Consider the following 24,562-nt stretch of genomic DNA (forward strand, 5'->3'; position numbering starts at 1 on the left):
GGATTGTGCGTTCCTCCTTGATGCACCCATCTCGCTTTCCGGCCTGTTCGGCAACGCTGTTAATTCCGTCACTACTAGGTTTTGGGAGGCAAAGCTACATAAGCAAGCCTTTGGGAAGTTTCTCCCCAGCCGCGCTCAACAGTCGGGACTTTCGGCCACCCAGTCCTGACCTGGTTTGGCTCTCTCGAGGCGCGAAGCGCAGAAGGAGAGTGTGGTAAGCCTGTCACCCCCTTGTAGACTGGGGTGGGACTCGCTGCTCTTCGCAATCCCTCTTAAAGAGGCCGGACCTGCGCACTGTCATCTTCTCAAAGAGGAAGTCCTGAGGCTCATGCACCCAGGATGTGGGGCTGGCACCCCCCGGGGAGAGGCTTGTAGAATTCCTTCTGAGAAAAGCCTTCTCCATGGCACCTCCAGGAGGCCTGTGCTTAAGCCCGCCACCATTGATGTTTCGGGGAACACCGGTCTCCAACAAGATGTTAGTTGTTTGTTCACTTCCTGCCAGGTTTTCGGATGCCAAACATCTAACAATGGCAATGCCAATTCTGATTTGTTGCCTATATGTGTTTTTTTTTAAATAACATTACATCATTAAACTGCGAAGAAGTCGCTGTTTTAATGGCGTACAGAACACAATGCCTCAGGAAATCCGATCTGTCTGTTTACATAACAGATGTATCACATTGGGGGGGACAGATTGGCTGTCCAGACTGTGACACACGGGGAATGGAAACTCCACCCTAAAGTAGTCAGTTAAATCTGGAAAAATTTTATGTAGCAGAGGTGGACCTTTTTTCCACGCAAGAAACAGCACAATGTCCGCATTACTACTCTCTGACTCCTCCAGCTCCCCTGGGTCTGGATGCCATGGCCCATACTTGGCCCAGATTATGCCTTTATGCGTTTCCCCGGATAGCTCTGCTCCCGGGTGTCCTGGCGAGGGTCCGTCAACAGGGTTTGCGCCTTTTATTGATAGCGCCATGTTGGCCGACCTGAGTGTGGTTCTCGGATCTAATATCTCTCCTCGATGGCTCACAGTGGGTGATTCCAGTGAGGAGGGATCTTTTGTCTCAGGCGCAGGGGACAATATTTCATCCCCGGCCCGAGCTCTGGATCCTTCATGTCTGGACCCTGAGGGGGACCAATTAAGAGATGTTGGTCTTCCAGCCAGCGTAATCGAAACTATTTTAAGTACTAGGGCTCCCTCCACTAGAAGAACTTATGCCGTCAAATGAAGTGTATTTGAAAGTTGGTGCAAGGCAAAACATGAAGACCCAGTCCACTGCCGAATCGTTTCAGTGCTGGAGTTCCTGCAAAAAAAGTTGTTCTCAGGCTTATGTCCTAGTACTCTCAGAATATACATAGCCGCTATTTCGGCTTGTCATGTTCTGACAGATGGGGTTTCTGTAGGAAAGCACCCTTTAGTTGCCTGTTTTATTCGTGGAACTAAACGATTAAGACCGCCCCCTAGAGCAAAGGTCCCTTCTTGAGCCTTACTGTATATATTGTGCTCAAAGGTCTGATGACACTCCTTTCGAACCACTAGAGCCAGCGGCCTCCAGGCTTCTGACTCTCAACAGAATACTTTACTTTAAACTTCCGAGACTTGCCCCTTAACCCAGAGGCGTTTTTTTTTTTTTTTTCCCTGAGCAGGGCTGCAGTGCCTGCATAACCAGATCCCCAAAGCCCCACGTCGGCTGAAACGGCACCGGGCCTATGTCTCTGAAGCAGAGTAATGTGGCTGGCATTGGGGCGCCCAGCTGGCACGACGTCTGCTGGGTCAGGCTGAGGAGCAAACACGACGTACTCAGCGCCGGGCTGAGGAGGAAGAAGTGTGACGTCGAGCAGAGGGGTTGGCATGACGTCCTCGAAGCGGGGATTTAGAGAAAAAAGCGCGACGTCCTCGTATTCGAGTAGCGGCAGAGGAGAAGCAAGCGTGATGTCCCTGATGTCGAGCAGAGGAGGAGGAAGCGTGGCATCCTCTAGAGGAGGAGGAGGAAGCTCGACATCCTCTATGTTGAGCTGAGGAGCTGGCCAGATGTCCTTAAAGCCAAGTGGCGGTGGAAGCACGTCTTCCTCGATGTCGACCAGCGGCGGAGGAGTACAAGGAGTTTTTTTTACGGTGGCGTAGTGGTTAGCACTATCGCTTTGTACCTCCAGAGTCTGGGTTCGAATTCCCGGCCAGGCTCAATTCCCGCCTCTGTGTGCATGGAGTTTGCATGTTCTCCCCGTGCTTGGTGGGTTTCCCTTCGGGTACTCCGGTTTCCTCCGACAGTCCAAAGATATGCAAGTTAGGCTAAAATTGCGTTCCCAAAAATTACCCGTAGTGTGTGAGTGTGTGTGCCCCGCAATAGATTGGCACCCTGTCCACAGTGTACCCTGCCTCATGCCCTAAGCCTCCTGGGATAGGCTCCAGGTCCCCGCGACCCTGACAGGATAAAGTGGCATAGAAGATGAGTGAGTGAGTGATAACGCATGCGCACACCCTAAGAGGCAAAAATGGGCTTTAATAAACTCTGAACTTTGACTCACTGAATACTAAAGGAATAGCTAAGGTGGTGGTTTGAGCTGATTTGTCAATGAACTGTAAATGAAAGTAGACTGGTTTATTCAGTTGAGAGCGCATGATTAACAATTCTGACTTACAAAGGCCTATTAAAGACTACTTAAGGTTCTATACAGGCACAAAAGGAAAGGTAATCCACTTCATAATTTCTCAATTATGAGAAAGTTCATAAACTTTTTATTTATCATTTCTTAATTTATGTTTTTCTTTTCTCCAGTCTGCTCCATATCAGAATGTGGGTTCAATGAAGTGCTAGAATGACATCCCTCTATTACTATCTTGCAATGTCTTTTCTTGAATTTTCTCTATTTTTTTCCTCTTTCCCTCTGCCTCACCATAGCCCCCTGCCTGTGTTCCTCCACATGGTGGCCATATGTGCTGTTTCACAGTAGCATTCAGACATGTCCCATCTCAGGGCCTGTCACTCTTCCCTGGACCATGCATGTGTCAAAGACAGACAGATATATACACACACAAGACACACAATCTACTCAGCCAAAGAGCAATTGGTGGCCAACCAACAAAACAGCCTGCAAACAGCCGGCAAATTCTCTCCTACTTGCATTTGGCATTCAGGTTCTTTCTTACTATCTGTACTTTCTCAAAGTTTTCCATGAGTAAGTTTAAGTTTTAATATTTCAATAACTGGTTTGTTATAAGTATGCACTTGAGACAAAGATTTGTTGTGTCAGTTTACTCTTTTTTCTATGTTGTATATACTGTATATATGGGTATACAGTATGGGTAGTGGCTCTATCTCTATCTCTTTTTTCAAACATTGGATTCCGTGGGCACTTTCTTGTTTCTTCCAACTGTCCAGAAAACATACCAGTAGGTGTTTTTGATAAAATAAATTGCTTCAGGTATAGGTGACTGTGCGAACATGTGTGTATAGTGTCCTGCAGGATTCCGGCATACCATCAAGTTCTATTTACTAAATGCACTTGAATACACATGGCTTAATATTTCTGAGATGAAAGAAATGGTCAATCATTTAGCTTTTCTAATTGCATATGCTAATCATTTGTGTGATGCTGACTCTCAAATGCATATAATCTGTATAACAGTAAAGAGCAAACTTTGTGAGTGGTCATGTGCGTGCCACATAAACAGAACACTTAAACAGAATCGTGCAGGTTATTGCAGTACATTAGACTACATGTTGGGTAAGCAATTAATTTACTTGAAATAAAGGATAAAATACTAGGTATAGCATGTGACTGGTATGTTATACACTGTGAACTCCATTACCCCATAGATGTTGCAGGTAACAGCTTCTTATTTCCCACTGAAGGACGTCCTTAGTCTCTGGTCCCTCTGTAGCATCCTGCTGCAGTTGGGTGTTTCTTGTCTACAGGAAGGGACAGCTTGGAGCTCAGCACGTGGCCAATAATGTCTCTCCTCTCCTCTCAGCAGCACTTATTTGGCAAGTCACACGCACACGTTCTGTTCTCCACAGAGCAGCTACCTGATCATGAGCTGCTGGTCACGGTTGAGCTGAAGAGAACGCCACAGGCCCTCACCCCTTTTTAGCAGCCAGACAATCTGTCCCACACACAGAGGCACACGCATGCAAACACACACTGACATTTGAAAGATAATCCAAATCTTTTTATCACTGCTCATTCTGGCTGGGTATCAGTAAGCATTTCAGAGCTGCCTGACTCTCTGCCATGCTCAGTTTGAAGCTGAAAATACATACACAGAGCATTACACAGTACACTATTAGTGGTTAAAAAAAAAAAAAGGTTCTTCCAGGATTCTTTAGGCTTGCTGGATTCTTAAGTATTTTTAGATTTCAATATGATGTTTGCTTGGAGACATTGTGTAAAACTTTTAAGAGTTACCCCAGAGGAACACTCAAAGAACACACAGAGAAAAATGGCACTGTTTGTCAGAGAACCCTAGCCCTTAAACCAAAGCACTTTTAGCCATTCTTTGCATTATGTTTTAATAAATATACTGTATATGAGTAAGGATTGTGCAATATGGGGTGATATTTTTTCACAGCATAACATATTTTTTAAAATAATGAACTCAATTTTATTTAATTTTAACTAACTATACACACATGACTAAGGAACAGAGCATAACAGAACATAACAGAAAACCCAAATGCACAGTTCACAATTACTGTATACTTTATGTGTGGAAAACACTGCTTTGGGGAATATAAAAATATGTAAGTCGCAAATGAGAGAAATATGAACTATCTCTGAGATTTAGAGGTAATGAGCCATATTTGAGTCACATTTGAGAAGATTGAGAAAACAGCTGAAATCTCATTCAAGTCTTAAAGACGGCTCATTTCTGCATATGTGATGTGCACACAAGACAAATGTAAATTATCTCTGAAATTTAAAGGTAATGAGCCACATTTGAGACACCTTTGAGAAGATGCAGATAATGCCTAAGTTTTAAAGACAGCTCATTTCTATTTAGGAGACAAATACAAGATTTACATGAGATCTCATCTTGGAGTTTCTTTGCTATGGGTTAGCTCACAGACAGCAATGATTGGTTATTGGTAGAGAGAGGGAGAGAGAGATATATCTACTGTTTTTTGTTTGTTGTTTTTTTCTTTTATTATTTTATGTAATTTATACCGTAACTACTCTTCCATCATTCTTAAAATATGTCAAATGAATTCACTGACTCAATATTACAAAGTGCTTTTATTAATTTTGTGTTACTATAACTGTGAAATATTTTTCACTTAATTAAAACAAACATAAACTTCATAAACAACCTTACTTATCTTTAATCAATAAATGATATTTAGAACCCAAAAATGCTATTCTGGCTACAACTTTTAATTTTTTATGTCCCCCTCTAACTTACCTCACTAATCTCAACCTTTTCTTTTCCTCTCCATTACTTATGACTTACTTACTTACATGGATGGCTAACACATATGGACATGGTTACTCACTATGGCTGACATTGAGGAAATCTCAGGCAAAAATTGTAGAATTGTGATATTAGCTTGATATTAGGAATGCAAAATTATTGGACATGGAAAAGGTGAATGAACAAAGAAGTTTATGTTTTGATGCCTTTAAATGTCAGTTGCAATAGTCAGAATGACTAAAACTGCTTGTGTTTATTCACTGAGCAATTATTTATCAATTGATTGTGATGGTTCAAATTGGTAATTTCCACACTTTCCAATTCTTGGCAAATTGTCAAAACAGTCCTGTTTCCACCATTGTGGTAAATACTGTAGCATTTCACTGCACTACAGTACTACCATAGAAGCAATTATTGCTCTTAAATCTGAGAAGCTCAAATTTACATTTGCAAGGTTATCCCCTCCAACACACACACACACACCCACACACACAAAGTGTATATGGGTTTTGAGGGAACAGCTGTTTAAATTAAATTCAAGAGAGTGAATCTGCACTCCGTCTAGACAGCTATGCTGAAGTGATGCATGTTGTGAAGTAGATTAGAATGAGAGAAGTGATATTAGAAGCTGACTTTTTTATAAGTGCTTTTTATTACTCCTTTTTTTACAGCTGAAATTGAGAAGAAATATTGGACTGCTAGCATTTATTTACTTATTTGAGAGCTAATATTAATTCTGATCTTTTATTTAGCTTATTTTGGACTGTTTCATTCTCTCTCACCGATGTTCAATTAAATTTAAAAGCAGATACAGTTTTTTTTTCTTTGACACAGAATAAGATTGACATAGTAGATTTAGGGATAAATACTAAACAAAAATCCTCCAGACTGATTTCTTTATTTTGGTCAAAGTTTTTTTGTCATCACACCTACCTCAGTATATAAAAGGAAGGTTTTCTCTGTACATTGCTCAGAACCCGCTCTTTGAATAATACTGTGTCTTTGGGTTTCATACATTGGAGGACCCAAAACCAGTTTTAAAATGTTACAAAATGTTACCAGTTACAAAAATTGTCTGTATGTATGTATGTATGTATGTATGAAGGTATGCAGGTATGTCCAGTCAGATTTGTCACAGCACCACGATAAAGTTCGACATGATTTAATGAAATTTTGCCAGTCCTTCTGTATTTTCCTGAAGTTAAACCTGTGCCATAAATGAAATCAAAATGTTTAGTAGAAGGAAACTTATGAGCAGTTATGTGCCAGATATTAACTGCAGGTTTTGACAGATATACTGTACGTGCGTCAAATTGTGGGCATGTCTTAAATTAACCATTAGATTATAAACCAAAATGTTTTAACAGCATACTGCACATGCATCACTGTGGGAGCATCTTAAATCAACCACTAGCCATAAAAATTGACAAAAACAAATTCCTAAAGTTTAACCTGCACCATAAGTGAAATCAAAATGTTCAGTAAAAACAGTTTTGGCTGATTTATTTATCTACTTAAAAAAAAAAGCTTTTAATAAGCTACTTGATCAATGTCAACAAACACTTGCAAATAGATATTAATTTGAAAAAAAATTTTTTATATTTTTCCTGGGATTAGTTAATAATTTCACAGCTAACATAACAGCACTAAAGTGGTAAAAGTAAATTTTAAAGCACTTTTAAGACCAAACTTAATTTTTATCTGATCTACTTTAGCAATTTCTCATCTGTGATTCACTCTTCGATAATGGAACAGGGAGTGTATTTGGCTGCTGCGAAAAAGTACAACTTCGAGCAAACAAGGCAGAAGATACTTAACCTTAGAAAATATACTTCTTTGTACTAATAAGTTAGGCAGAGCGCTCTGCCATACAGAAATACAGGCAGATATGTATGTGTGCTTTAACCTGAAATAATAATATCAATGACTACATTAAAGTTGATCAGCTTATTTTTAGCTTTAAGCTTTTAACTTTTTCTGCAAAAATAATGGATTTAATTTTTTTTTTTACTATTTGTTACACAAATCCACTAAATAACCCACTGTTACAGAAGTTGAGATTTCTGTATACTTTTTTTTTTGTTTGTTTAATAGAATTCAGTGTTTGGTATATTTTTTTCTAACAACACTGAGCAAAAAATGTACAGTAAACTAATGCTTTTATAAAGATTAGTTTACTATACCGAATACTTATCTTAAACCGAATACTTACCCTTTTTTTTTTGCTCTCAACAGCAATGCAATTAATTGAGATGTTCGTTTCACTATAACAACCATAACACAACTGTGGATGGAAAGATTCTGTGTCAAAGATTTTTAAGCCATAATTTACCTGACATTTTTTATGACATTGCTGCTTCTTTGTTCTCTGTTCTTAGGCCTAGGAAGATGTGCATATTTTCTGGGAAATAAAATCCATCAGGCTAACTAAAGAAGATATTATATTTCCTGACTGACAGAAGTATATTGTATTTATATATCTGCTACCGGCACACAACATTCAAGACTATAATGAAAAAATCCTGATAAAATCCACCTAAGGAATATTCGCCGCCATCCTCATTTTATTACTTGCATATTAATCTTTAGTGTTTACTTTTCCCAATTAATTTCTAAATTTACTTATTTAAGTTTCTTTCTCTGCCCAAGTGGTTAATTTCCAATACTACAGTTTAGCTGACTGCTAATCGTAAGAATTACCCCTTTCTACCAGTGAAATGCATGATGCAGCAGTGTTTTAGTCCTTTAGCCTATTAGTGCTCTCATCTCCACATTTGCACACACTTTGCTCACAAAGATCAGCTTCCGATCTTAAACATTTTTCAAAACTGCCATCAACATTATTGAAATTTATCGCTTTGTGGATTACTAACTAGCTGAATCAAGTGTCTGCCATAACAAGGTGTTATGTTAGGCTTTATTGCATGATAGGACTATTCACTCAACACTAGAGACCGTAGAGAAATGTCCTGACATTTTAAAGTACATTAATTCCTTAAATCAGTTACTTTGGCAGTGAGTGTGGGACTGCTATGGATTTTGTTATGCACTGTTTATGTCACAGTAATTGCAGATTGTTGCTCTATAATCAGACTTTGTTTGACAGTATGTCCTGACAGGTTTTGTACATTTTGAGTTAACTCTAACTGAATTTTCTGTGTTGTAGCATTGTAGTTTATGCAGTTCATGTCAGCTTTACTGTGTTTCTGCTGAAATTAATGCATTAGCAAGGAGTTACACTAAGTTACAAGATTCAGTTTACAGATCTCAATGACTGAGAACAAATCTAGGAGAGGAGAGAGGGAGAATAAGATGGATGTAGACAATGTGTTCTAAACACAGCCTAGCTCGCCAGTCCACTAAAATGACAGTCCAAATCTGACAGCGAGGATTATAGTGGGCCTCCAGTAGGAAGGCTTCTTACATGGCAAGCCTCTGGTGCAATACATGGTGCTATGTTATAATTAACTCTGCTGCCAAGAGATATATCATCAGCCATCTTTAGGACAGCGGAAGTGTGTTAGCTGAAGAGAAAAAAAGAAAAATCATAGTTGTGCATTGTTTGGAGCACAATCAGGTCATCACTGTGGCAACTTGAATTACAGTTATTCCAAGGTGCTGGTTAGTCTGCAAGATGACAAGATCATATTGTGTGTCATCTTTTTGTTGGTTTTATTTGCTGATTATTTTGTGGACAGGCGTTTTGCATCATGCATAACAGACGGCAAGCAATTAGGCCCAGATTGAAAGTGAATGGCAGGAGCCATTCTGCAACTGCCAAATAGTTAAATAATAACAATTATGGGCTTTTGAAAAACAGAGTGATGGACACAAAGATGATAGCCATTTGAATGTGCTGCCAGTCTGCCCTAGATCTATTTCTGAGATAAGAGCAATGAACTTACATTATAATGGAATTATTTTTTTTTTTTTTACTATTTGTTACACAAATCCACTAAATAACCCACTGTTACAGAAGTTGAGATTTCTGTATACTTTTTTTTTTTGTTTGTTTAATAGAATTCAGTGTTTGGTATATTTTTTTCTAACAACACTGAGCAAAAAATGTATAGTAAACTAATGCTTTTATAAAGATTAAACAATAAAGTTCATACAGCAGAAATGAAAAAAGTAATGCTACTAATGCTACACTAAAGAATGCTAAAGGTCCAGTGTTTGGTTTTCGATCTGTGTAAAATAATGTTTGTAAATAAAAGGAAGTCTTCACTTGCATACTCCCTTCACATACCTACAGAAGGATGCAACAGATAGAGGAAGGGTACAACACCAGGAATTTAGTGGTGGCCCCATATGACAATATCAAATTACCATTTACCAGATCCCAAGCCAGGTGAGCAGAAGTGGATTTCATTTATCCTATCCCTACCTACAACACAGTACATTTATGACCACAGCTTCTCATTGTCCGCTAACATAAGAGCTGAGGAAATATAGCAGTGTTCATCTTACTTGTTTTTATTACCACTCAAGGTATATGTGCAGCCATCTTATGGTTTTCATATTGCACTGGTTGGTGCACCATGCACTATATAACATATATGTTCCAATGAGAGTATGATAGAACAGACTAAAGGCTGAGTTTTACAAGGGCTCTAAGCAATACTGACAGCACCGCTCTCTTGGACCACACGGTGGATGTCAAATTGGCACTCAACAGCCCAGTACCCTAGAAAGATCCCTACCTGAACAATGCATTGCTCAGTTGAAGCCATTGTAAGGGCCATATTTCATTCTTGTGATTTGTTGTTGTTTATCTTATTTCAGTTTATTAGTTAAACATTAAGCATTAAGTATCATAAATATAATTTGTATTGTGACATCATTTCATGTGTTGTTCTGTGACATCATCCCACAGTTATGCAGTTCCATGTCTATCACGCACGTTAGTTGTAGTTGTTGTTAAGACACGGAAGGATACAGAAAGGTTTGGAGCACACAAGCTTTTGATCGTGATAACGTGAGACAGTAAGCTAAAAGGAATACAGTAAAATAAGTTGTTGTAACTGTAATCTATCGAAGCTACAGAACACAGCAAGCGACTCGTCGTGACTACAGTGGATTTATGCAAGAAACTGTAACAACCGTTGTTTTTGATGTTGAAAATAAACAAGAGACAAAGAAATCAACGAAACGTCTGATGTCGTCAGTGACACTGTGTAACTAAAGACACGCGTCAGAACTTGTGAATAACATGCACCTACAATAAAGTCAAAAGCTTGTCTCCGCCGCAGAAATGAAGATAAGTGACTTAAGATTGTGAAGAGCGCGCGTGCGACTTCAAAAACGCGCATCAACCGAAACCGAAAGCGAGAAGAGGACTTGCCTGCCTTAAACTTCACCATGTCACACGGCGAGGACGACGCCGCTATCGCCGAATTTGAGCAGGTGATGGTGCTCGACGAACTGAAGAGCGCCAGAGAAGGCAAGTGGAGTCAGTTGACTGTATTATACAATGAACTAGAGGCGCTTATGGACAATGCTTGTAATTTGCATGACGTTAAAGCCAAGCGCCGCCAATACAAAGCGCTGCTAAACGACTTTATTGAAAGTAATGTAAAAGTGCGATCGTGCGCAAAGGTTGAAGAGCGTGAAACTGATCAGCAACACTGGTTTCACCCTAGATTAACGCGCTGCTCAGAATTCATGGTAAGAGTGGAGTCGTGGATCGCCGACACTAGTAATCGCTTTAAGCCGTCTCAAACAGTTGACGATGGAGTTTCGCCAAACGACAGTGTGTCAATGGCAGAGCGTAAGACGCCCGCCCCCCAAAGGCAAGGAAGCGTAACGTCATCGGCATCCACGAGGTCCTTAACGTCAGCAGCATCCGAAGCTCGACTAAAAAAGGCAGAAGCCAATAGAGCAGCTTTGCTGGCTAAAGCAGCAACTTTAAGCCATCGGCAGGCGCTGGAGCTGGAGGAAGCACAATTAAAGGCTGAGGAAGAGCAATTGAAGGCAAGATTAAAGATTGAGGAAGAGCAATTGAAAGCACAACTAAAGGCTAAACAAGCACAATTAAAGGCACAAAAGGAAAGGCTGGAAATGGAAACGGCGCTTGCAATGGCCGATGCTGAACTAAATTCTTACCAGAACCGCAAAAAACAACATCCTGCCAGACGGAGCGTGGTCGTCGAAACGAGTGGTGCACGCCCCTCGGAACCAGAGCAAAACGACCACTGCAACCACAGTTCGGCAACGGAATACCTCGAGCTGCCATCACGCCTCCGAGCAACCCACTTAAGCATGCCAGTGAGTGCCAAACCCATAATGTCAAGCACCCTAATGGAACGGCCCACCCAAGGTAACGAACACTCACTTTACAACACTGACATAGTGGAGCCTCAGGGTAGGATGCCACTTCAGGCAGATCTTACAGAAATGTTTGCAAAGAGTCAGAGGCAACATTCCTTACCCTCGCGCAACGTTCCTCCATTCTATGGTGACCCTCTTGAGTTCACGTCCTTCGTAAGAGCCTTTAAACACGCCATCGAAACCAACACTGATAGCAATCATGATAGGCTGTTCTTTCTCGAGCAGTATACTGAAGGACAGCCTAAGAACCTAGTGAGAAGCTGCCTGCTCATGCCAGAACATCGTGGCTACGCAGAGGCTATGAAACTGTTACATGACAATTTCGGAAATAGACAAATAATCGCTACAACGCTGATGCAAAAGGCACTCAACTGGCCGGAAATAAAGTCAGAGGACGGAAAGTCGCTAAAAACCTTCTCCCTGTTCCTAGTAGAATGTTACAATACCATGTCAAGCATCGACTACATGGATGAGCTAGACAATGCTACCAACTTGAGAGGTGTTGCCTCAAAACTGCCATACAAATTGCGTGAAAAATGGAGAAGCCACGTATACAAGTACGAGGAGCGCAATCAGGAAAGAGCTAGGTTTGTGCAGCTGATGAAATTCGTAGAACGAGAAGCAAAGGTAATGTCCAACCCACTCTTTGGAGACCTGAACGTTTCAACTAGTGGTACAACGACTAGTGGTAAAAAACACAGCAGCAAATCCTCTCCAGGATTCAAGCAAAAAACTGAAGAAAAGAGGGGCAGCAGCTTTGCGACCGGCGTAAAACAGGTTGGTAAAAATCATAGAGACTCAATCACAGTAAAGAGTAGTGGTGCATTAGTTATTAGTGCCTTCACTAAACCTTGTGCATCCTGTGAGCAAGATCATACCCTAGACGAATGCCACAAGTTTAACAATGAGACATATAAGGTCAAATTGGACTTTCTAAAAAAGAATGGATTCTGCTTTGGCTGTTTAGTAAAAGGACATTTAAGCAAAGACTGCACGAAGAAAATTACCTGCCAGTTGTGCTCAAAGAAACATCCTCGCATGCTACACATTGCAGCAAAAGACACAGCTCAAGCGATCGCAAAGGCTGACGAAACCGAACCAGTTCAAACATTGCCTGTTGCAGCGAGTCACGAAACGAGTGCGTGTATCAGGGCTGGAGATGACTGTATTCTCTCCATAGTACCTGTTAAAATAAAGTCCAAAAAAGGCAACAAGACAGTAAAAGTATACGCCTTTATGGACCCAGGTAGCTCTGCTACATTTTGTACAGAGTCACTAGCAAGGCGATTAAACGTACAAGGTAAAAAAATTGACATCATGTTAAGCACCCTGAACGCGAAGAAACAAGTAAAAAGCTATGTGCTTACTGATCTAGAGGTTAGCAGTCTGGAAGAAAACACCTTTGTTGAACTCCCCAAAGTGTTCACACAAAAGAGTATCCCAGTCTCAGTGGAAAATATTCCACAACAGCACGACATTGATAAGTGGCCATACCTCAGCGAAGTAAAACTGCCTTAAATTAATGCTGGAGTTGAAATTCTCATAGGTAACAAAGAGCACAGGCTCCTAGAACCATGGCGAGTAATTAACAGCAGGCACAATGGGCCATATGCAGTAAAGACTGCTCTTGGATGGACCATAAATGGACCTCTTCGAGAGTCGGTCGAGGAAGGCACATGTAACAATGAGCAAGTGAGCGTTGCAGTCAACAGAGTCTCCATCGAAAGTGTGGAACAAATGCTGATACAACAGTACAACCATGATTTTCCTGAACGGAACTGTGATGACAAGACTGAGTTGTCACAAGAGGACTATCAGTTTTTAGACTCTGTAACTAACTCCCTGCAATTTACCGATAATCACTTCTACATCGGTCTCCCATTTAAGAAAGCAGCTATTCAAATGCCCAATAACCGAAGCGCAGCCATGCAGCGCGCACTGAACCTCAAACGGAAGTTTAAGCATAACCGCTCCTTTCACAAAGAGTATCTAAACTTCATGAACGACATGTTTGAAAAGGGTCACGCAGTCAAGGTCCCCACACCCCACCTAAGTCGACAAGACGGGCAAGTGTGGTACATACCTCACCATGGTGTGTACCATCCTCAGAAGAAAAAGCTAAGGGTAGTCTTTGACTGTGCTGCCAGCTATCAGGGAATATCATTAAATAGCGAGCTTCTGCAGGGACCCGACCTGACAAACTCACTCATTGGGGTGCTCGCACGCTTTAGACAAGAAGAAGTTGCCATGATGGCAGATGTGGAAGCCATGTACTATCAGGTCAGAGTTCCGGACAAGGACACAGACTTGTTGCGTTTCCTGTGGTGGCCGAATGGAGACATGAGTCAGGACTTGGTTGAGTATAAAATGGTTGTTCATTTGTTTGGTGCAAAATCATCTCCAAGTGTAGCTAACTTCGCCCTTAGGAAAACAGCAGAAGAAAACCGCAGCAATGCATCTGCCGAGGCAGTCAACACAGTACTTAAAAACTTTTATGTAGACGACTGCTTGAAGTCTGTCTCTAGTCATAGTCAAGCAGTTGCGCTATATAGTAATCTCACCAAACTGTGCGCAAGTGGAGGGTTTCACCTCACCAAGTGGGCAAGTAATAGTCGTACATTGCTAGCTTCCATCCCTGAGGGTGAGAGAATTAAAGACATGAGGGACTTAGATCTGAGTAAAGACGTACTCCCTGTTGAGAGGGCTCTAGGGGTGCTGTGGTGTATTAATTCAGACACGCTCAAGTTCAAGATTAGTTTAAAAGAGCGGCCTGTGACTAGAAGAGGAATCTTGTCAGTCACTAGTTCAATTTATGACCCCTTAGGCTTCCTTGCACCAGTCATACTGCCAGCTAAGATCTTAATGCAGCAGTTATGTAAAGAGAGACTCGCTTGGGACGATGACATTCCCGAACAATTTATAAAAAGATGGAGGGCCTGGCTACAAGAGTTGCATCAATTGTCTGAGTTTAGTGTAGCAAGATGCGTAAAACCAGTTGACTTTGGAGTCACAAATACAGCACAACTTCACCACTTCTCAGATGCAAGTGAAATGGGATATGGAGTTGTCTCATATATTAGGTTAGTAAATGCTAATGGACTTACACACTGTGCATTCATGATGGGGAATTCTCGCGTAGCGCCCTTGAAACAAACTACTATCCCCCGAATGGAATTGACAGCGGCAGTGGTCGCCGTAAACAACGACAAAATGCTGAAAGGTCAACTGGAAATAGAACTGCTGGACTCTGTGTTTTGGACCGACAGCACAACTGTTTTGAGATACATTGTTAATGAAAAACTTCGCTTCAAAACCTTTGTCGCTAACAGAATCTCCATCATACGAGAGTCAACCAAGCCACAGCAGTGGAGGTACGTCAACACTTTAAAAAACCCAGCCGACGCTGCTTCCAGAGGAGTTTCCTGTGAAAAATTCATGAAAAACAACAATTGGATCCATGGTCCGCCCTTTCTTAAAACACCAGAGAGTAAATGGCCTGAAAACATTCACGATCTGTCGACGAAAGAGGATGACATTGAGATTAAACACTCAGCCTCAGCGAACCTCGTAAAAACTACAGAGAGCACAGATGCCGTGAGTAAACTGATTAACTATCACTCCGACTGGTATAAGTTGAAAAGATCTGTTGCCTGGATTCTTTGCGTTAAAGACATGCTTAAACAGAGAACGAGAAGGATTAAGGGACAGGCAAACAACTCAATAATAGAAAACCATAAGTCTCTAACAATTAAGGACTTAACAAGGGCAGAAAACGAAGTCATTAAGTTCGTTCAAAACCAAAAATTCAAAGACGAAATTTCCATGTTACAAAAGGGTAATGCTTCCGTAAAAAGAAACAGTTGTCTCTCCAAACTAGATCCAGTACTGCAGGATGGAGTGCTAAGAGTAGGAGGACGTCTTGGTAGGTCTGCAATGCCTGAGCATGCAAAACACCCTGTCATTATACCCAAAGACTCACACATTACAACCCTAATCTTAAGAAACACTCACGAACAGGTCGGACATTGTGGAAGGAATTATATGCTTTCAAAATTGCGGCAGAAATACTGGATTCCGACAGCAAATTCCCTTGTGAGAAAGTATCTGTCCAGTTGTGTGACATGCAGAAAGATCAGAGCGAAGAATAGTGAACAAAAAATGTCAGAACTGCCACCCGATAGAATAACACCAGATCACCCACCGTTCACTAACGTAGGGGTAGACTATTTTGGACCCTTCGAGGTCAAACGGGGTAGAAGTAATGTTAAAAGATATGGCGTATTGTTTACTTGTCTGACAACAAGAGCCGTGCACATTGAAGTCGCGCAGTCATTAGATACAGACTCCTGCTTAAATGCTATTCGACGCTTCATGTGCAGAAGAGGCCAGGTGTCAGTTATGAGAAGTGATAATGGAACAAACTTCATAGGCGCTGAGACTGAATTGCGTAAAGCTATCCAACAGTGGAATCAGTCAAAAATTGAAGGCGTCCTCATGCAAAAGGGGATACAATGGATATTTAATCCTCCTGCTGGGTCTCACTTCGGTGGAATATGGGAAAGGCAGATAAGGTCAGTTAAAAAAATCTTGAGGTCTGTATTAAAAGAACAAACACTAAACGATGAGAGCTTGCACACATTCCTGTGTGAGGTGGAAGCTATAATAAATGACCGTCCCCTTACCACCGCTACAGACGATCCCACAGACCTGGAGCCCCTGACACCTAACCACCTGCTGCTGATGAAAAAACAGCCAAACTTGCCTCCTGGACTTTTCAAAAAAGAGGACACTTACGCACGACGCAAGTGGAAGCAAATTCAGTATCTTGCCGACCTATTCTGGAAGCGATGGGTGCGTGAATACTTGCCCTTGCTTCAGGAGCGCCAAAAATGGTCTCAGGTGAGAAAAAACCTCTCGATTGGAGACGTAGTTCTAATAATTGATGAGTCTTCTCCAAGAAATTCATGGGTCATCGGACGGATCACGAAAGTGTTCCCTGATAAAAAAGGACTTGTGAGACGTGTACTGGTCAAAACTAAAACCAGTACCCTGGAAAGACCCATCGATAAGCTGTGCCTGATATGTGAAATGGACTGTTAATTACCTTATAAAGTAGTCATGTTCCTTTCATTTGGTACGCAGCAATATGAATACCTTAAGTTAAACCGTTAAAAAAAAAAAAAAAAAATGTTTAAAGTGTTAAAAAAGTTAATTCTAAAGTGTTAAGAAAGTTAATTCAAATTTTAATCCAATAGTAAATGTTGTGGCCCAATTGTAAAAAAAAAAAAGAAAAAACAACAAAACAAAAAATGTGTGTAATTGTCAGTCTTCCTGCCTGTCAATTAGGGGCTGGAAATGTAAGGGCCATATTTCATTCTTGTGATTTGTTGTTGTTTATCTTATTTCAGTTTATTAGTTAAACATTAAGCATTAAGTATCATAAATATAATTTGTATTGTGACATCATTTCATGTGTTGTTCTGTGACATCATCCCACAGTTATGCAGTTCCATGTCTATCACGCACGTTAGTTGTAGTTGTTGTTAAGACACGGAAGGATACAGAAAGGTTTGGAGCACACAAGCTTTTGATCGTGATAACGTGAGACAGTAAGCTAAAAGGAATACAGTAAAATAAGTTGTTGTAACTGTAATCTATCGAAGCTACAGAACACAGCAAGCGACTCGTCGTGACTACAGTGGATTTATGCAAGAAACTGTAACAACCGTTGTTTTTGATGTTGAAAATAAACAAGAGACAAAGAAATCAACGAAACGTCTGATGTCGTCAGTGACACTGTGTAACTAAAGACACGCGTCAGAACTTGTGAATAACATGCACCTACAGCCATGTTCTGCTCTGCCTGGGTTATGTGCTGCTCTGCCTTAGCCATGCCCTGTTTTATTTACAGGTATGACATTCTGAAGACACCATACTTACAGCTTTTCCCAGTCAGCCTCATGCTGGAGGCCCATGAGGTGGCCTTACCTGCCTTGAGCTCAAGTCCAGTCCTGGTTAAACCCTTGCCAAAGGTCAAGGGGCCACAAGCTAGTGAAGGCCCGGTCTGATGCCCATGCCAATACAGAGAGCCAAACACCAACCCAGCACTCATGCCAATTTTCTGCCTGACATGCATGTCCAGTTCTAGCAGGTCAGACACCAACCCAGCACTTATACTAGGTTCCAGCCCAGTTACCATGTGAAGTTCTGGCCCAGCTTCATTGCCAGCACCTCTGCAGATTCAATCCCAGGCCCTATGTCGAACTCTGTTACAGTCCCAAAGCCACACTCCTTCTCAGCTCTGTTGCTCAGTTAAACACTATCACATTATCACTCTTCAGTATCAGAAAAACTTGCTCTGGATGGTGGAGTTGCTGTCCTGGCCCATCCCTCTGGGCACTGTGTCTAATATCAGTTTTGGGACTTTTATTTTAACCATTTTACTGTTTTCTGCATTATTTGTCCCATATTCTTCTTGATTCTGTTTCTTACTTAAAAAGTTGGATACATATTTAAATCATAGTACATTTTCCAGCCAATAAATAAATAATAATTTTTAAAAAGATCTGTGATCATGGCAAATATGTTACTTTGTTGCAAAGAGAACAAATTATTGCATTAAGAAAATAAAACAACTAAGTAGATGGTTAAAAAAGTGTTAAAAACTGAAAAATGCATCATAAAATGTGGAAACTAAAGGAGCATGAAAGTAGGTCATTGGAAAAGGCTTATTGGAAAAAAAGGTTTCAATACGCTAGAAAGCGTAAATAATTAACATGAATAACCATACAACTGTTATGGTCATTCATGCCAATATGCTGTATTAATTTTGACCCTGCATCAACATTTAGTTTTGTCATATGTATCCTTCCTTTTTAATGCTAAGCTAATTTAGTTTTCTGTTTACTTTTTGCTCTAGTTCCAGTGTTTGGATTTCGGTTTATGTTAATAATGTTTGTAAATAGAGAGTGACAACCTGCATTCTGTCTCTAGATTTCTCTCAAAGACAAAATGGAGTCTTTTAACCATTTAAGAGACATCCCCTCACAGAGAAGGTCTATTTACATGTAAATATTTTGCAAGTTCCAGAATTTCCTTGGACAAGATAAATATCCAGCTACCCTCTCAAAAAACAAAGGAGAAAATGGGTGGGGAGGAGGTTTGTGTTATGGAAGGAGACTCCACTTCCATAATAACACTGGGTAATTCTCCTTCAGCGGTTTTCTCTCTTTTTTTGTTTCTTGGCCACTGGGTCATACATGGCAGCCGATTTCACTAGAAATCTATCTGGAGACATTTGTTTTTACTGTGCTGCAAAAAAAAAAAAAGTCATAATGCCCTCATTTATAGGGTGTAGCACTCTGTTCACCACAGTTTTGTTTGAAATATACAGATCTGGGGCCTGATGTATAAACGTTGCGTACGCCCAAAATGGGCATAGAAATATGCATACACATTTTTCCACGCACATATCGGGATTTATAAAAAATAAACTTGGCGTAAATAAGTGCGCACCGTAAGGATGCTCTTGACCGTGCGTACGCACTCTTTTAAAAGAGTATGTGTTTTGGCGACACCAACTGGCCCAAATAGCAATAACTATTTAAAATAGTCATCACTTTTTAGATTTAGAGAAAGCGTATGACAGGGTGCCAAGAGAGGAGCTGTGGTATTGTATGAGGAAGTCTGGAGTGGCAGAGAAGTATGTTAGAGTGGTGCAGGACATGTATGAGAGCTGTAAGACAGTGGTAAGATGTGCTGTAGGTGTGACAGAAGAGTTTAAGGTGGAGGTGGGTCTGCATCAAGGATCAGCTCTAAGCCCCTTTTTGTTTGCTCTGGTGATGGACAGGATGACAGATGAGGTAAGACAGGAGTCCCCATGGACTATGATGTTTGCAGATGACATTGTGCTCTGTAGCGAGAGCAGGGAACAGGTGGAGGAAAATTTGGAGAGGTGGAGGTATGCTCTGGAAAGCAGAGGAATGAAGGTTAGCCGCAGCAAGACGGAATACATGTGTGTAAATGAGAGGGACTCAGGAGGATCGGTGAGGCTACAGGGAGCAGAGGTAAAGAAGGTGCAGGATTTTAAGTACTTGGGGTCAACGGTCCAGAGCAACGGAGAGTATGGAAAGGAGGTGAAGAGGCGGGTACAGGCAGGTTGGAATGGGTGGAGAAAAGTGTCAGGTGTGTTGTGCGATAAAAGAGTATCAGCGAGAATGAAAGGAAAGGTGTACAGGACAGTGGTGAGACCAGCGATGCTCTACGGCTTAGAGACAGTGGCGCTGAAGAAAAGACAGGAGGTAGAGTTGGAGGTAGCAGAGCTGAAGATGTTGAGGTTCTCTTTGGGAGTGACAAGGATGGATAGGATTAAGAATGAGTTCATCAGAGGGACAACCCACGTTAGATGTTTTGGAGATAAAGTCAGAGAGGCCAGATTGAGGTGGTTTGGGCATGTTCAGAGGAGAGATTGTGAATATATCGGTAGAAGGATGCTGAGGTTGGAACTGCCAGGCAGGAGGTCTAGAGGAAGACCAAAGAGGAGATTTATGGATGCAGTAAGAGAGGACATGAAGTTAGTTGGTGTGAGAGAAGAGGATGCAGAGGATAGGGTTAGATGGAGGCAGATGATTCGCTGTGGCGACCCCTGAAAGGGAACAGCCGAAAGACAAAGAAGAAGAAGATTTAAAATAGTCATCACCCAATTAATTAAATTGCATCAACCTGAATTATCATTATCAGCATTCTTAACCAGGTGCAAATACTTTGAATTTACTATTTTTTTTTTTATGAATGGGCTATAAAAAGGTATGTGAGTATATAACATATCATCATAATGGATGCTCTACCGCTGTTAGAAGACCTTGCTAATGACGCTCTACAGAGGGAGCGTGTTTTCAGGGACCGTGAAGATTTCCTTGCTCATGATGATTGGCTTATGAGCCGATTTCGATTCCCAAGAGCCATCCTCTTGGAATTGTGTTCTAAATTACGGCCAGTATTGGAAAGACCCTTGCGGAGAAACCACGCGCTGTGTGTTCAAGTACAAGTATTGACCACATTAGGCCACTTGGCCACTAGTACTTTCCAGCGAGAGTTGGCAGACCGATCGGGTATGTCGCAGTCATCCCTGAGCCGTGTCATGCTATATGTATGGGATGCCATAGTGGGGATGGCACCCCGATACATCCGTTTTCCTTACAGGCAAGCTGAACAGGCCCACATCAAAATGCAATTTGCAGCAATCGCCGGTTTTCCCAATGTAATCGGTGCTATTGACTGCACTCATGTTGCAATAAAGGCACCATCAGAGAATCAATTTGCTTTTGTTAACCGAAAACATTTTTATTGTTTGATCATATGTGATCCGCATATGTCTCTGACAAATGTAGTTGCGAGATGGCCTGGGTCAACTCATGATTCCTACATTTTGTCCAACAGCAGTGTAGGGAACAGACTGCAAACAGGAGCTGTGCGTGATGGATGGCTTCTTGGTAAGTCGGCAGGAATGCGCATGTAATTGTAATTGAGTAATGATGCAAATGTGTTTAAAGCATACCTTTAAAAATGTTTTTTCTTTTAGGTATAATTATAATCTCCAATGATAAACAAACCCACACTTATTTTAATATTTTTAATGCAAAATTTCACATCAATCAATGTAAATTTTCAGGAAACAAAACACATGTTTTATAGCATTTAAAAATTAAGTGAAATGTTATATTGAATCAATATTGCCCTGGAGGAAACAAAAAGCTATCTGGAGGCTATTTTACAAGCATGTACTTTCTTCAAAGTATTTTTATAATATTGTTTATAATTGTTACCTCTGCCTAGCACTTGAAATGTTATATTAATTGTCCCATTGTATTTACATTCATTGTTTTGTTATATTTCCTTTTAAAAAATTGTAAATGTTTTACCTCTCAGGAGACAGTAGTTATCCCCTTAGAACGTGGCTGCTAACTCCACTAACTAGACCCCAAACCGAACAAGAACGGCGTTATAACGAGAAGCATTGCCGGACGCATTCAGTGGTTGAACGCACTATTGGTCTGCTAAAAGGACGCTGGAGGTGCTTGGATACGTCTGGTGGCACAGTATTGTACACCCCTATAAAGGTTTGCTGCATTGTGGTGGCTTGCGCAGTGTTGCACAACATTGCTCAAAAGAAAGGTATATCTGTTCCATCGAACAATGTAAAAAGGCAAGTGAATTCAAACTTTTTATTTTTTCACAAGTTCTTTAGGTGAACCACTCATTTCTGACAAAGAAGTTTTTATTTCTTTCAGTTTGGAACACACTGCATTAACAGCATGAACCATGTGACGTCGGGTCTGCATGACTTCTTCCGTCAGTACACGCCTTGAGTTACCAGTGCTCGGTGGTGGCACAAAAGATGATGATGACGATGATGCACTGGATTGCGCACAGGATGGGGTTGCTTGGGCATTTGATGATGGCAACACACTGGACGTTGGTGGAGGCACAAAAGATGCCGGTGGTGGCACACAGGATGGTGGTGGAGCCACACAGGACGGTGGCGGCGGTGGCACGTAGGATCTAAGCCTACATCCCTTGTCTACCCCACTTGGACCACTCACCGGGCTTGAAGGCATTTCAGGATTAACTTTTCCTTTAATCATTAAAAAATGTTTAATTAAAGGTTGTATTGCATATCTGTAAATGTGTGAAATAAAATGTGCACTTGATAACTTGCTTTTGTCATTTTAAGTTAATTTTTTTGCATATGAATAAACAGGAAAATCGACTATTTTAATTAACGTGTATGTTAGGGACAGCTGCCTCTATTGCTAGATTTGTCACTTGGATATTTTAGGACTTTCCAATTCTGCGGAATTTGAATTGGTTGATTTAAATTATCCACAATAAAAAAGCAGAATTTTAAACAGACAAAAACGTATATAATGTGTAGATAAATCAATTACTTACCATCGTCACCGCAAATCACATCCGTATCACCTTGGAATTCTGGAAGAACTCCACTTAATCCTGTTTACCCTATAATCGCGCCCACCCTTGCATCAAAGGCTGAGAGGTCAGTGATTCCTTGACCACCACCAGTTGTTACGACACTGCGCCTGTGTGCACATATTCTTTTTTTAACGACTACTTTTAAGTCTGACCATTTTTTTTTTGTCTCTTGGACTGTGCGAGGCACCGAGGTAACAGCATTGACTGCTTCTGTTACTTGCTCCCATTCTAACATCTTTCTTTTATTTGAAATGTCTGCAGAGAGCTCACCAAATAAAACTTTTTTTCAGCCCTCCACCTCAGACAGCAGTACCTCCATCTCGCAGTCGGTGAAGTTTCTTTTTTTTGCTTTTCGTTTCTGTTCTTCCATTTTTAGCCAAACAGATCAATGACAATTATCGGTCGTATTAATATGCAGGGAGATCATACATATTCAAAATAGGCGGTCTTAACCTCCAAATATGGTTATTTCGTGAGGAGACTGGGGTAAGCTATAAGCACGTGCAACTGCGCACAATATTCAGATAATTGTGATTTATAAAGCGAACCTTGCGCAGGTTCTGGCGTATGTACGGTTTTATAAATCTAAAAACTTTTTAAGTTCAAGTAGGCTTTATTGTCACTTCAACCATATACAGTTAGTACACAGTGAAACGAAACAACGTTCCTCCAGGACCAAGGTGCTACATGCAACATAAACTTACAACATAAATTAACAGAGAAGCTAAACTAGCTAGCTAGGAGGCCTAGTTAGCTGGCTAGCAGAGACAAGACAGATATTCCTAACATAAATTACAACATAAATTAACAAAAAAACTAACTAAAGACTAACTAACTAAAAGACTATCTACAGGTTTTTTTCCAGACAACAGACAACAACATAAAGTGCACGTGCAAATGTGCAAAACGAGCAACAACAAAGTGACAGTGCGACAACAACGACATATCAGAACATAAAATATGGTGTTGAGGTAGTAAAACATAGCAGCAAGAATTGATATTTGTGCAAAAAATAATGAATATTGTGCAGAAGAGATAAACAGTGAGGCATTAACAGATGTGTGTACGATAGTTTGTGTGGGTCAGTGTGTCTGCGCTTGTGTTGATTAGTCAGTCCAGTCTCAGTGTTTTGATGTATTGATGTAGTTGAGTTAAGCTGAGTGATAATGTGTGTGTGTGTGTGTGTGTGTGTGTGTGTGTGTGTGTTTATCAGTTCAGTCCCTTTTTGTTGAGGAGACGGATGGCTTGTGGAAAAAAGCTGTTGCACAGTCTGGATGTGTGTGCCCGAATGCTTCGGTACCTTTTTCCAGATGGCAGGAGTGTGAAGTGTGTGTGAGAGGGGTGTGTCCGATCAGCCACATTGCTGTTGGCTTTGCGGATGCAGCGTGTGGTGTAGATGTGGTGTAGATGTCGTACTTTTGTGCGTACGCAAATTCTGCCTTATGTGCGTACGCACACTTTAAGGATGAAATCTATGCAAAGTTTTATACATAAGGCCCCTGGCCTTTAAAAAGTGCAAAAAAACTACAAAGATAAAAACATTATTGTTTTATTGTGTTTATGCGCTTTAAATATACACTAAATAATAAGCACTACCTTGTGCAAAGTGAAAGTGAGTTGCGCGTGTGGCTTTTTGATCAAAAGGCTGATAAATCTGCTCATATCTGCGCACAAGTTTATCGATAAAACTACAGAATTGAAATGAAAAAAAAAAAAAAAACACAAAAATATATGCTACTTGCTGAATACAACGTTACAGAACGAGAATCCCTGGACTTTGACTGCGCTTCCTCCATTCATTAGTATTGTAGTAGTACCCAAAAAAAT

At 40.9% G+C, this 24,562-nt stretch overlaps 1 protein-coding gene across 1 annotated transcript in view; it reads right to left on the bottom strand.

Moving 5' to 3' along the window:
• Nucleotides 1–223: 223 nt before the first annotated feature.
• The window catches only part of LOC128520866 (uncharacterized), a 28,977-nt gene continuing 4,638 nt past the window's right edge, over nucleotides 224–24,562 (bottom strand). The window contains exons 5-7 of the mRNA XM_053495298.1: nucleotides 4,032–4,108; nucleotides 1,662–2,137; nucleotides 224–495 (exon numbers count right to left, since the gene is read on the bottom strand). Coding sequence (XP_053351273.1) covers nucleotides 224–495; nucleotides 1,662–2,137; nucleotides 4,032–4,108 — 825 coding nt within the window. The remainder of the gene's footprint in view (nucleotides 496–1,661; nucleotides 2,138–4,031; nucleotides 4,109–24,562) is intronic.

The sequence above is a fragment of the Clarias gariepinus genome, chromosome 1, assembly GCF_024256425.1.
Source record: "Clarias gariepinus isolate MV-2021 ecotype Netherlands chromosome 1, CGAR_prim_01v2, whole genome shotgun sequence".
NCBI classification, from domain to species: Eukaryota; Metazoa; Chordata; class Actinopteri; order Siluriformes; family Clariidae; genus Clarias; species Clarias gariepinus.